This window comes from Gouania willdenowi, chromosome 4, assembly GCF_900634775.1.
Source record: "Gouania willdenowi chromosome 4, fGouWil2.1, whole genome shotgun sequence".
In the NCBI taxonomy this organism is placed as follows: Eukaryota; Metazoa; Chordata; class Actinopteri; order Blenniiformes; family Gobiesocidae; genus Gouania; species Gouania willdenowi.
This window is the reverse complement of record NC_041047.1, coordinates 7,831,078-7,845,717: the sequence shown is the minus strand read 5'-3', so window position 1 is coordinate 7,845,717 and position 14,640 is coordinate 7,831,078. Positions and strand designations below refer to the sequence as shown.

At 36.9% G+C, this 14,640-nt stretch overlaps 1 protein-coding gene across 3 annotated transcripts in view; it reads left to right on the top strand.

Annotated features, from left to right (window-relative positions):
- The window catches only part of col24a1 (collagen type XXIV alpha 1 chain), a 116,457-nt gene that overhangs the window by 24,449 nt on the left and 77,368 nt on the right, over positions 1-14,640 (top strand). For all 3 annotated transcript variants that reach the window (XM_028443818.1, XM_028443819.1, XM_028443820.1), the window contains 3 exons: positions 3,892-3,945; positions 9,719-9,772; positions 13,590-13,643. In XM_028443818.1, coding sequence (XP_028299619.1) covers positions 3,892-3,945; positions 9,719-9,772; positions 13,590-13,643 — 162 coding nt within the window. The remainder of the gene's footprint in view (positions 1-3,891; positions 3,946-9,718; positions 9,773-13,589; positions 13,644-14,640) is intronic.

Sequence of the window (14,640 nt, the reverse complement as noted above, 5' to 3'; positions counted from 1 at the left end):
GTGTTCAGGCGAACAAACTGCTGCTTCTTCATTCATGACTCCTCTTTGGACCGATGAGACTCTGAGAGGATCCAGATCCACTTTTCAGATCTTGTTTTTGAGGCGATAAGATTGGAACAGAACCTTACATGACCGTATCCTACTGTAGTCATTGATTTACCGACAGTATCTCTTCTTTAGCGTGTCTCCTTTCCCGGGTTATTCAGACTTGTCTCAAGGCAAGAAATCAATCACAGGTGTACTAATTAGTTACAGGATAATTCGGTCATTCCATGTCATTTCACAAATGGCCCATTTCTCTTCAGTGTCGAAAAATTCTGTAATTTTTAGCAATTATTCCCTGATTATTCAATGGGCACATTGTACATGTTTAGTTTGATCGGATGAATACTTTTTGAAATCTGTCAAATTTAGTGAGGTGTGTATGTGTCGATTTTCGCTCCTCCTTAATTTTCTTCCATTTTCAGCTTCCAATATCTCATGAACAACATCACATAAGAAACTGAGATTTGGTGTAGTAATACAGCTCCACCTACTCTCTCAGAATATAGAAAAACATCTGCTATACATTCTATCTGGTGGACATGCCTCCCCCTCAAAATTGGAAAAAAGTTGGTCGGGATTTCGTGCTTCAACATGTTTGGGCCTTCAGTAAATAACTTTGCATATGCCTCAGCTCCCTGTAATGTTATCAGCTTTGAGCTATGTACATAGACTGTTTACATCACTAATGATTAGTCACATATATGCATTGGTTCTTGGGTGACAGTCTATTGAAATCTCACTAAATTTTCCACATCTCCACTGGCTGGCATGTCCACCAGATAGGATGTATAGCAGATGCTTTTGTATATTCTGAGAGAGTAGGTGGAGTTGTATTACTATACCAAATTACAGTATCCTATGTGCTTTAGTTCCCAAGATATTGGAGGCTAAAAATGGAAGAAAAATAAGGATGCACGAACATCCACGCATACACACCTCACTAAATTGTCCATATCTAAAAAAATTATTAATCCGATCAAACTAAAAATGTACAGTGAGCCAATTGAATTATTAAGAAACAATTAGTCAACATTTTTTGGGACCGAAGTGCATGAGATGTCCTGAAATTGTTGAAATGACATGGAATGACCCAATTCTGAGTTTTAGAGACAACGTGATCAACTTCTTTGTATTCTGTCCTTTTATCAGAGACAGTCCTAGATCAACGCTACTCCTGACTGGAATAAGCTTTAGTTTGTCATTCCTGTCTAAGAAAGTCTTTGAATAAACGATGACGGTGAGTCACTGGAGAAAAGCTTACTCAGGTGTTTCTGTGGAAAGAACGTACCCGTGTGGACTTGTATTATTTCCATCTACTGACAGGACATATAAAGTGACTCGTTATTTCTCACATGGGAAGCATATCTGTCATTTTAGCGATGGTTATATCGGCTCCAGGTGACACTTTTAGAAGCTATGTCAATGGAAGAACAGCATTTTTTTCTTACAGAAAAAAAGATGTATATATATTTTACAATATAGGATCAATTTCAACTTTATACTAGTAGCTGTTTAAACAAAAGCAAAAAATCATTTTGACAACCGGAGAAAAACTATCTAAGTGATGATAACCAGACAGTCAAAAGTGCTTAGTTAATGTTAGCTGGTGCATGAAGATTAACAATATCTTATTATCCACCTTCTTTCCAGGGCTGCTACTACTGTACTTTCCTATTATGGCAATAAAGGGTTGAAACTGACAGATGTATTGTCTTCATAGCCAAATACACACCTTAACCTTAGCCTTAGCCTTAACCTTAACTAAGATTTTAGCCTTACATAACACAGTTTTCTACTTCCTTTATCAGACAGGAAATTACGTACATAAATAAAGCTGCACTTTTTCTTGTTTACTTGTTTGTATAATTTGCTAATATAATTTGAGTATATACTGCCTACTACAGTATATAGTATAATTATGGTTAGGATGATTAGGATGATGACCGTTCCTACTGAAGTATACTTCCAAGTTTCCCAAGATGCATTTTGAACCTACAACGACAAAAACCTGCAGCACACTGAGGCTAAATATCTCTGTTGATTCTCCACCTTTGAAAGTTCTGAAAACATTTTAACGCGACCAAATAGACATGTGCTCATTTAATCCATAAAACACACGGAAAAATCATTTCCTGCCGACATTTCGGAGATTTCCATAAACCCTCCATTGTGCTTCTGACAAAACTCTTTAAAACAAGAGCCCTATTTACAAAAGGGTTAAAAACGAATGGAAAACAAGTAGAGATGCTTTTGTTTTGAAAAGGGGATGTTTGACTTTTAGCTTGAAGCTGGTCCCAGGATGATTTCACATAGGGATGGGAACCTCTGGGTACCTCATGATACAATACGATACGCGATACACAGCTCACGATAACGGTTATCTCACAATATGGCGATACTGTTGTCAGGTCTAAATACGTTAAGACCACTGAGATTGCTCGACTGAATAGTTTAACAAACACTCAGGTTAGGCACCCTAAGGTTTCTATGAGAGTCCCCAAGGAGGAGTGGAGTAAGACTAGCTGCAGCTAGGAGAGATTCAAAACAAGAGACACAGACACTGGACTCAGTTTGTAAGCTCTGAAGAGATGCTTCAGTGCTGGGTGTTTTTATTAGTTACAAAGATAAGAGTCAAGGACAGATGTGAACCGTACCCAGATCATCTTACACCAGACTGGGTGGGGTGAAACAGACATGTTTTGCAAACACACATTCTTATAAGGCTGTGCTAGTGTGCATCTAAACTGATAATAACGTGACAGTTAGTTAAAACAGGTGTGTATCAGATAATAACGTGACAGTTAGTTAAAACAAGTGACACAAGCTGAAGCATATCTTACAACTGTGATTATCGATGTATTGGTCAGAATCAATCTACGATAATCTATGCGTAACAAGAAAAATTAAGTGAAAAAATACAATTTAATTTTATCTTTGAAAGACAATGCATTGAAAAAGTGACACTATTTTAGTACAACATTTCTGTAAATAAGTGTTAACATACTAATGTAAACGAATAAGTATCTCCAGTAGTGCTTTCTGTAAACAAAAAATAAGGTTTTTCTTACCAGTGACACCATTATAGTGAAATATTCCAGTAAACATTATATTGGTTCCTTCATTAAACAGTGATAACATTTTTGTGAAGACCTACCTGCACATTTTAGTGAAAAAGCAGAAAAAGTTTTAAAAATAATAAAATAAATCTTAAATCCCCCCCCCCCCAAAAAAAATACATATATATATATATAAATTTTTTTAAATCGATACTTAGCGTGAGCGTATCGATAATCAATCATGAGAAAAAAATGTTGTGATATATCGCGATATCGTCACACTCCTACCGTTGAGTATGAACAGTGTGCCCACCGTGCATACTTGAAAAATATCCCCATATAGTATACATAATTCTTGCGTACTCAATCTTTCCATACTTTTCTAATGTGAACACAATACATACTCATTTTGACGTCGATCAGACTTTGTATGAGTAGTACGTTAGTATGACACCTGTTTGAATAAACTTTACATATTTAATGTATGTTTTGCTTTAGAATGTGTATTTCAAAGGACATTTCACACTTATTTATGATATAATTGTGCGTAATAAAGGCTGGCTACCTGAACCTAAACGCTCAGATGTTTGAGTTAAAAAACACTTCTTTGAACTGCAGCACTAACACAAATAGAGCACATGCTCATCATTGCAAAAGCCTGGACAGTGAACTACAAGTTATTGCTTGTCATTAACATACTTTATCTGTCTTTTTCTCTCTCCCCTTCATTCCCACTCCTCTTGTTATCTATCCTTACATCACTCCCATCTTTGCCGTCTCTGTGGTGCAGGGTCCTCCCGGTCCTCCAGGCTTACCTGGACCTCCAGGAAAAAGAGGCTCACGGGTGAGTATTCTCATTAAAAGTGATGGCACAAAGATGGAATGCTGTGTTGTCTGTAGATGAGGTGGAGGTTATTACTCATATCTTGAATGTAAACAAGTTCACACACGTGGGGAACAAAGGCTGATGTAGGCTGAGCCGACAGAAAAGCTGAACACGTAAAAATTAGGGATGTCCCGATACAACTTTTTCATTTCCGATATGATACCGATATTGATTTGATGTGATGTCAGCATGAATCAAAACATACTTTTATTAAATATTTTAAATATGTATATATATATATAAATTACTTATTTTGTAGTGTGGAATGTTAGAAAAGGCTTGATCAAGTGATGTCACTCAAACAGAGAACAATAGTCAGCAACAGTATGGATGAGAAAAACTCACCCATTTATTATTAACCAATTGGTTACATACATTTTAACCTTCAACATAATATCTACAATATTCTACAAATAAATAAAAAATGAAATGCGAAAAAAAAAAAACGGAAATTTTATTCCGATATTCGTTTTCAGGCTGATATCGGAGCGATATCCGGATTGGGACACCCCTAAATAAAATACAAATTTGTAGGCTGCACACATTGGGGGTCACACTTATTACAAAGGGATCATATCATTACAATGCTTTGACTCAGTGTATATAACATGGAGCAGAAGAAGAAACAAGTTGGCCTGAATTTATTTTGTATTTAGGACTGATAATTTCCACGTTAATGGATTCACTGAATCGATCAATGCAAACTTTAATGCTGCTCTCATACATCTTTATATGACATAGAAATGATTAAAAGGAGCAGTGCAGAATTATTAATGTCAGTGCATGTATCTACTAGGGGTGTGTATTGCCTGGCATCCGGCGATACGATTCATATTCCGATACATAGGTCACGATAAGGTACGGTACGATATGTCCTGATATTTATGTATAAGGCAATTATTGCGATTTTTATATATATATACTGTATATATATGACTTATGGAACAACTAATCTGTAAATTTAAACTTAAACTTAAATTTAAACTTAAAATAAAAAAAAACATAAAATCTGACTGTTGTGTTTAAACCAACTTTGACTTTAGTGCAACTTAACTGATGTATTTATGCCTAGAAAAACAAATAAATGCAGAAAGTTTGTACTTTCTTTTTAGATTTTATTGAAAAAACACAAGCTGGTCAACATGCCCAGGTTTCAATGCACTTCTTTGTGCAGTTACAATGTCTGCTGCAGTGGAAAAGAATTTCCTGGTTAAATAAAAGTAAAAAAAAAAGAAGAAAAAAAATCAATATGGATGTATTTCCAATCGATCCGAGAATCGCGCGACGTAATATTGCAATATATTGCCGAATCGATTTTTTGACATTTTTTTAATTTGTATAATTCATTTTGTTTCCTCACAGGAGTTGAAAACTAATATTTTCTGAAAAAACAGAATTAAAAAAAATAATTTAGATAACATTTTATAGGGCCCTACATTGGGTTCACAAAATTAACTTTCATCAAATTCTGCCAGTTTACTTTGGCCTTGTTTCAATCGACGTAAGCATCATTACCAAAAATGGAGTCAATTGCTGCACATTTAGATTTTTCTCTATTTTCATGAATAGTGTTTGACCTGTTCTAATGTTCTTACTCATTTACTATAAATACAGGGAGAATGACCATACTTACCTATATATTTATGATATCTGTGAAAATTTTGCATTCTTCGGTAATAATAAAAATAGTGGAAAAAGTGTGCCACCCTTTACTGACGTTATATTGGCAAAATGTTTGGTACAGATGTTCAAAATGTCTACGGGAACAAGGCAATATGTGATCTGGCAAAATTTGTAAAGCTTTTACTTGTAGCATCATCATATTGTGAACCACCCTAGTGTATATATATATATATATATATATATATATATATATATATATATATATATATATATTAAATGTTTGGCGTGCATCTGTTTCATTCACATTTAAACACAACACAAAGCACATAATTCATTAGGAAAACAGTGTGAGGAAACAGACATTATTATGGAGTTCACGTATAAAACGATATTTATTAGAAAGTGTGAGCCATGTGTTTTTTAGCCAGAACTGGCAGCAAAGTGCTTTCAGACGTTCTGCGTGCCTAGACGCAGAAATAATCCTTCTTTCTTCTCGAAAACATGTGACCATGAGATAATTCGCTGGGAGGATGCAGAGAGCATTGTTATCGGCATCGTCGCTGCATGACCAAACTGTTCCATCAGCCATCCTCAGCACACTGCCAACGCTGTAATGACGCAATGCTGTGATCTTTCTACGTCCCCTGAAGGCATCTTTAAACTCAACAAGACATATTCTATTAAACGGTTGTGGTATGCGTTAGCAGGAACATATAGGCTGTACTGCATCATTATTGCAGTTCATTTAACTCTGGGAATGTAAATACGTGCACTGAAGAGTGAGTGGTGACTTTCAAAATAAAGGTGATGATTGGCTTTTAGTTGCAGACCTACATTAATCTATAACTGACAAAACCGTATGTGTTGCTTAAAGCGGGGGCTCTGATGGCCTCCATTCATCTTTTGTTTATTAGATTTTTCATTCATTTTTCTTATTCATACTTCTATTATTACTTATTATGTTGTTAATTTTTTTATACTGTTTTTTTTATTTTGAACAAATTGCAAATGCAATAATACAATAAACAATATCACATTAAACAAAAGATTTGAAGCAGATGGCCTCCCTCCAGAAAAATAAATAAATTACATATATTACTGCAAACTTATTACATTCAACAAATAATGTAATATTTATACAAATAATTAAATTTTCAGCCTCTTGTTTTTTAACCATTGCTGCTGTTAATGAATTAATTTTGTCTCATCTTTATATGATTTTGATTATAATACACACAAAAAACATATTATACACTACAAAATTATCATACATCAATGTATTTTCTTTTAAATTGTTTGATATTTGTACACTCTTTAATTTCAATTGTTAAACTGTTCCAGAATCTTATTCCACACACTGAAACACAAAGCTTTCCTTGTTGTCTGCATACTCGCAGACTTAAAATGAAATCTACTTCTCAGTTTGCATAAGCTCTTTCCCTCTCAATGCTTATTGTCGTAATTAACCAAATTAATGAATTTGCTAAATAAATTGTTAGTCGAGAAATCTTTTTTGCATTTCATTTTATTTTATGGTTCTAATTTTAAATTTGTCTGTTTTGAGAGAAGGATCTGTGCAAAACTCAGGCCATTCTGTTTATTTTACGTGTTAGCCCAAGCTAAATTGTCCCAAAAATGTTTCTATATTGTTTTTTTCTCGCACCAAGGGTCTATACTACGAAGCTAGATAGTTATATCCTAGATGTATCTCTGTTAGCGGGCTTCACCTAACCAAACATTCTTTATCAGACAGAAGCTGTCCTACGAATCTAGATTACAACACGCCAAGTTTCGCGACTTGATTTCAGCCTGGTTTCGTGTGCGCTGTTGTGACAGAGGTGGAGATTCCAGCATTAGACCAATCACAGAGAAACTGTGGATATCCATAATCCAAAGAAAGTTCATAATTCAGACCAAAAACAAAACTTGCTGCAATAAAAGCAGCAAGTATTTAATGCAGAAAGATAATAAACAGACACTGATCAGTTTGACTTTCACTTTTATATTTTATATTATTTTACAGGACTGAGGCTCTCAGCGTCACCACAGAATACATGAATGAATGGATTAATGAATAAATTAATTAATCAGTCTGAAAGTGCCCGATGCACGCAGGCTTTATTAGCTGACTTCTTTTACTTCTTTTACTTTATCAATTCACCAGATATAAATCTCTATATTTCCTATAGGTGTCATCGGTAAATGAAAGGATCTTGAAGAGTCCAAATCTTTCAAAAAGACTATTTATGGTCCCTTAATGGTCCCTTTCAGCAGCATTTTATCAACAAAATGGTCACCAATTCAACATATCCTGTAATTGAATTATTTATTAATGTACGTACCACACATTTTTCTGCACACTTCAGTAATTTGATGGTCTCCCTGGTAGTTACTGTATGTGTCTGCGTGGCTTTGTTTCTTAAATCTTCAGCTCAAGGCATCATAATAATGTGACATTTTAATGCTTTGTTTTGCCTCCACCTTTACCTCCAACAGTTTATTGGACGAATTACCAGCGAGAAGATTAAACATGTCGGTGTTACAGAATCGTGTTTCTGGTGCTAAATAACTGCAGTAGTGGTTAGCGTGGTGTTTTTTGATCCATTTGGGGTTTTTAAGCCCTTGTAATGGACGAGTTAATACTTTCTTCTGTGGTCTTGTGTCATGCTAACATTGATAGCATGCGTCTAAATTAAACACACAGGCTGGTAGACAGAGGGGGGGATGTAGAGCAGTGGTTCTCAAACTTTTTTCTTATTCCTGAATCCACGTACCTCCTTTGTCGGACTTCAACATTTTGCTTAGAAAACTATTTAAAAACAACTCTATAGCGTAATGATGGAATGAATGAGTGATAACACATTTTCAACACTCTTTTTATAAATATGTGTAAAGTAACAGTTGTGGTGCTGTGGTTTCCAACCTTTTTTGGATCGTGACCCCATTTTGATATCAAGAATTTCTGGCGGCGCCAAAGACATTTGTTCCAAGAATTTGTTTTTGCGCTTCTTTTAGTGTTGACCTTCGACAGCATGTGCAGACAAAGTCTTTTTAGTTAAACTAGATTTATATTTGACAAATTGAAAGTATAGAATTACAGTTGTGTGTTTTTTGATAATAATAATGATTAAAAAAAGAATACTAATTTCAAAATTTCAAAAATATATTTAGATATTTCAGAAATTTCAGGCGACCCCACATGGGGTCCCGACCCCAAGATTGAAAAACACTGATTTAGTGGCTCCTGAATATATTTATTTATATAGTTGTTATCATTTCTGGTAATTTCACACCTGGCGTGGGACAAAGACTGACCTTTTACTTGTTAGTTTTCCACTTTCTCTCTCTCAAGTACCCCCTGTAGTGCCACCGTGCGCCCCAAAGGTTACACCTACCCCCATTTGAGAAACACTGGCATCGAGTAACGTGTGTCTGCCTTTAGGAAAAGGCTTTGGTAGTGTATGATTGTTAGATACCTAAGGTAATAAAACAGAAGAGAAATTAGGCTTTAGATCATTCCTTATAGAAAGCTGAGGGCAATGTGCCTCTGAGCCTTTGAGCAATGGCACAGCATTGATGTTGTCGGTGTGTAACAGAAACAGACTGACCTCCTTCAGCAGTGTTCTTATCTCATGAAGATGGCACAGTTTAGTTTGGGGACCGTCAGAATATTCAAAGATTTTGGCTGCTATTTGGTTTAGATGACTGGGACGTTTTTGATTTGTGGTTTTTTTTTTGGATAACCTTGACTTGTAAAGGGCTTACATGTGGAAAAATGAAGACTCGAATGCAAACAAAGCTTGTCCTCTTATTTTGTATTGACAGCAGGCTCCACCTTTAGGCCATCATTTAAATGGCGGCGTGAAGAGAGTCTGTCTGTGTGCTGAGGTGATGCAGATGTGTAGGAATTGAACTGATATATGTGTTGGTGTTATTGCCTCTCCGACCGTGTCATGTCTTTGTATCAAAAATGATAAAACACTCTGTTGTTTTTGAAGCGTTAATTCCTATACATGTTGTGGTCATGTAGCTTTAAACCCTATCAATGTTTGTACACTTGTGTTGTGATTTTGCATTGGGTTTACTTGTGTCTGTGCATCTGTTCCAGGGTCCTCCTGGTCCTCATGGAAATCCAGGACAGCCTGGACCTCTGGGGCCAAAGGTAAGTAGATTCATCCAGAAAAGCTCACCAGGCTTTTGACAAAGGTCTGGTGTGTGTTTATTATGTGACACTATGGGAACTATTTCTGTCATCTCCATCTTTGCACTGCCTTAATAATGAAGGCGGAGTCACTGCACAGGGAAGATCTTCTGCTGGAAAGAATTTACTGCGTGGTACGCACAGCTGTACAAATGTTTCTCTGCGAGGACTGAAAGAGTGTTAGCTTGAAACAAAAACAAATTGTTATCACCCTTTGGCCTCCCCCCACACGCCACCAAGGTTGTGTCTAAATCTCACCATGGATGCTTACAGATCTGATGCCCCCATCCCCCATTGCCATCTGGACTCTAGTCTGCTGAACCAGGCCTATCAAGGCCACAAAACATCTGATTGTTTCAGAGAGCAGGGCAAAGGTTTTATTTTGTCTATGCCTTCACCGCACTCCACTCACCCCCCCTCCCCTCCAGCTCGGGAAGGTGTCTGTGGAGGGGCGCCCACGTGCTATGTGGTTATCGTGACTGTGTTTTCTTTGTTTTGCTTAATGCATGTATATTGAGAGTTTTTATCTCCTGGTTTTCTACTTTACTCTCAAATAGGGAATTCAGTACAAAACCTGCCTTTTTCCCCCTCGCCTCTCCTTGTTTTATGATCCCATTTCTCATCTAAAATGATATCTTCTTGCTCTGTAACATGTGCAATGATCTCTGATCTGACATACACAGTACACATTTATATTTACACCAGGCTATGCAATGCTCATGGAGGCATCATGTAGATGATCACGTAGATCGTGACTCCGTTCCAAGCTACGCGCCCCAACACCACTTTGTTGGCCTTAAAACCGTATCAGTGCTTTGTGTATTAAAGTGCTCTCTACTGATTAGTAGCTTTAGGATCCAGTCATATGTCTTTTACTGGTGTGATTGTAATCTGCTAAGGTACATAGAAGTTTAAAAAGGCAGTGAAATTGTCATTGGGTCACAGATCTGGTTTTTAATTGACTGAACAGTGTTTTTTTGTCTGTTAAGATTTTTCTCTACATTATATTGACAAATGGTGGCACTGTTTTTTTCTGCAGCTGCATTGGCATTCCTAACACAGTCCAACACATATTACAGGTTTTCACTGAGCTTTTAAACCTGAATTCTGCATTTTGGATGCCTGCCCTTGTCTCTGGACTAATGACTTGCACCCCTGAGTGTGCGCGTGTTTTATGAAGGGCTGGCTAGGGTGGTTCACAATATGGTGGTATAAAAAAAAAGTTTTCCAAATTTTGCCAGATTGCATTTTGCCTTGTTCCTATTGACATCTGCAACAAAAATAGAGCCAATATAACGTTAGTAAAGGGTGGCACACTTTTTCACAATTTTTATTACTGAAAAATGCGTAACTTTCACAGATATCAGAAACGTTAACAATATAATGGTAAGTATGGTCATTAATAGTTTCTCCCTGTATTTATACTAAATAAGTGAGAACATCAGAACAGTTTAAACACTAATCCTGAAAATAGAAAAAAAAATATTCAACATTGTGAAAAAGTGTGTCGCATTTAAATGTGCTGCAATTGACCCTTTTTGGTACAAATGCTTAAAATTTCAACTGGAACAAGGCACAAAAGCGCAAAGTGATAGTAATTAAGGATTAGACATTCCGCCTAATTATTATAATGGAATGTTCTTCACAATAACGTCTCCTCTAGCTTATAATAGTTTTAGTTAGAGCGCATGTTTGATCTCTGTCATCCCTGACCTTGTGGGGAACTACATCTCTTTCATGGGATTTACTGATGAGAAACTGCTGTTTCCTCAGCCTGTGGATGTACACATACATGTGGGAAGAATCAAAGTGCATCTAATAGTGGAGTGACCCAATGGTGAGTCACTCACAGCCTCCTAAAACCCTTTTTGATGACAGGAACAAGGACTGAGAGGCTCTTTGTTTCATCTCGGTAAACTGTCTTTAGTTGAACTGTTTTACTGACCAGGGACACACACAGAGCTGCAGTGTTATCTGAAGTGTTGTGACGATACACTCTAGAACCTGTCACTCCACCTCACGCACTGCTGCTCAGGTCTAGTACAGAGGTTGGATCTGGAATCTTTAACCGTTGAGTCTTTGTGCGACTCACTGGCTGTCTGTCAGATCTATGAAAACACCACTCAGAATCTAAAGAGTCTGTACCAGTGGGGAGTGGGTTTGGACAGCTACAGTCAAGAGTGTCAAAGCACCTTTAAAGGCTGATTAAGCACACAGAGCAGACCGTCTCAAAACAGTTTGATATTTCAAATTTGATCCTGGATGATCACAGACTGATCCTGCCTGTTTGTGGTGGTGTACGACTGCTTCATGTTGTAGAATAGCTCACTGGCCAATAGGAGCAACGCATAATGTCACATGACTGGTGTACGAGTGAAATGAAACGTTGAATGAAAACATAGATAAATCAAAATCAAATGTGGAGATTACGACAAACACTTGAACATCTGGAACCAGTGTTGGTGTTGTGTATCTACTGGTGCCCCTTGTTTCTTGTCATCAGCTTCCATGTGTGTGACGGCTGCAGTATTCCAGCATGGGAATGGTTTTGTAAAAGTATCAAATCTATTGTTTGCCTCGCACCAGCAACATGTCACCAGTTTATTTGGATACTACTTTGACCGTAACACTGCAAAATGAAACTGACATGAGCAGATTTTTTATGAGCTGAAACAACCACAGACTGCATGAAAACAGGAGCTGTTCCAGAAAACTACAGGTAGAAATCTCATGGGATACTGTACCAGCTTAAATAAATCCTAAACAGTCCAACAGTCAACCTGGGCCTGGTTTTTCAAAAGGTTTAATCCTGATAAAATTGATCTGGATTTTGTAATCCTTATTATCCATGATCACGTATTCCATCTTACTTTTTGAGCCGGTTTTTCAGAGCAATATCGGTTGAATCTGGATAATCAGTGTTAACCTTTGTTTGATGAAGGGCGCTTCTAGCCTTTGGAGACCCTGACCAACCTCCTGCATTCTGCCAGAACCAGAACCAGCAAACAGGACGTGCAACAAGGAACGCAATAGTTAGACACTATAGAGTTGTTTTGGATTTCAAAAACCAATGTTTTATCATTGTATGCATCACTAAAAAATAATCTAAAAACAAAACAACAATATTTTTGATTGTGAGTATTTTACATCAATTAGTGACAGAATGAAATATATTGTTTGTGGTCAATATTAATATTACTTTATAGGTCTATACTGAAAGGCTGAATACAATATATAGCCTACCTCATCTCTGTAGCCTGACAAATGAACAAATTAAAAGTTCATTTTCCAAATTTGCACATTTGGATTTGGCCCTTTGTGTTTGTGCATATGGAGGTGGAGCCTAATGTTTAATACAAAATTAGAATTGTGTTGAGTTTTAAACATCTGTCCATGAAAAGACACTGTACACACCCACACTACATCAATAGTAACTTCAAATGACTTTGTGGTCCAATGCTGTAAACTATAAACTGAATGACATTGAAAAGGCCCTGACCTTCCAGATGTGGTGGCCTGTGAGCTTTTAATGGAGGGGGAATCACTGTGCTGTGATGTGAGTGCTGCTCTGTAGCGTTATGACGCCGGAGTTTAGTGACTGTCTCCTCCTCACTGTATCTGCTGTTCAGATACATCTGCCACACAGCTGTTATCCCCTGAAACATCTTGATAAATGCCTGTTTCAGCAGCAAAAAACAGCACATCTGAACCTCTAAAATCATGCAAATAATGACATCGATCAGTGCGTCTGATCCTTTGACTTTGGTTTTCGTTTTAGGGTTCAAAGGGAGACCCCGGGTTGTCTCCAGGCCAGGCTTCACCAGGAGAAAAGGTAAGACAAAGTCAAGCTTCTGCTGTACCGAAAACATTGATTATTTTCAAATCTCTGATGAAGATTCTAGAATGGTTCTCTAACACTTGACAATAAATGATACAAATCAGTATTATAATCAATAAGAGTTCATCTAATATAAAGTTCCCAAGTGCTGCGCATGTGCACATACCAGTAGTTCTGCAATTGGTTTGAAAGTGTGGAGAAAATGTAAGAAGCCATATGATTGGATGAAAGCAAACACACCTGATTGGCTGATGAATCTGTCAATCACTTTTATCAGCCAATGGTGACGTTTGTTGACCCGCGACGTCAGGGTAGTCTCATAATTCACCACACACATTTCTCTCACAAATACACAGAGGTTTCACAGCACAGAAGCAATTTGTAAATGCACATTCAGCAATTCGCATTATCTGTGGATTTATATTACAAGTAATATTTGTGAAGTAGAGCTTGTGCATTTCAGAATTTATATTACGAGTATGCATAAAATATATATGTGTGAACCAGAGTGTGTGCATTTGCGAATCTGAGATACAACTATGAAACAAAGCATGTGCATTCGTGAAAAACCCTGCAAGAGTTGATTCATTATGATACTGTTCTGATTCCATACAAATGCAGTAATTCTTCTCGTTCTTCAAAAGTAGGAATCTTAGTTCAATATCAGTTCATCCCTTTGTAGTCCCAGCTAATGGAAAATGAGATTCTTATTAGAAACGATGAAAAGGTTTTCAGTGTAAACTTGTCAAAGTGTTTGAATCAGCCTGTCTGGATTTCAGCAACTCATTAAAAACCATTCCACACCTCAGCAGCTGCTCGGCCTCGCGGTTTCTTTTTTTTTTTTTCCCAAACATTTTCACTCTGATTTTTCCTCTGAAATTTCCCGAACTAATCTAGAATAAAAGTTGTCCCTCCGCTTTGAGTTTGGTTATCTGTAAACCAAAGGTAAGGATTATTTTAAGGGATGTCACCCCTGAGGAGAAACACATAA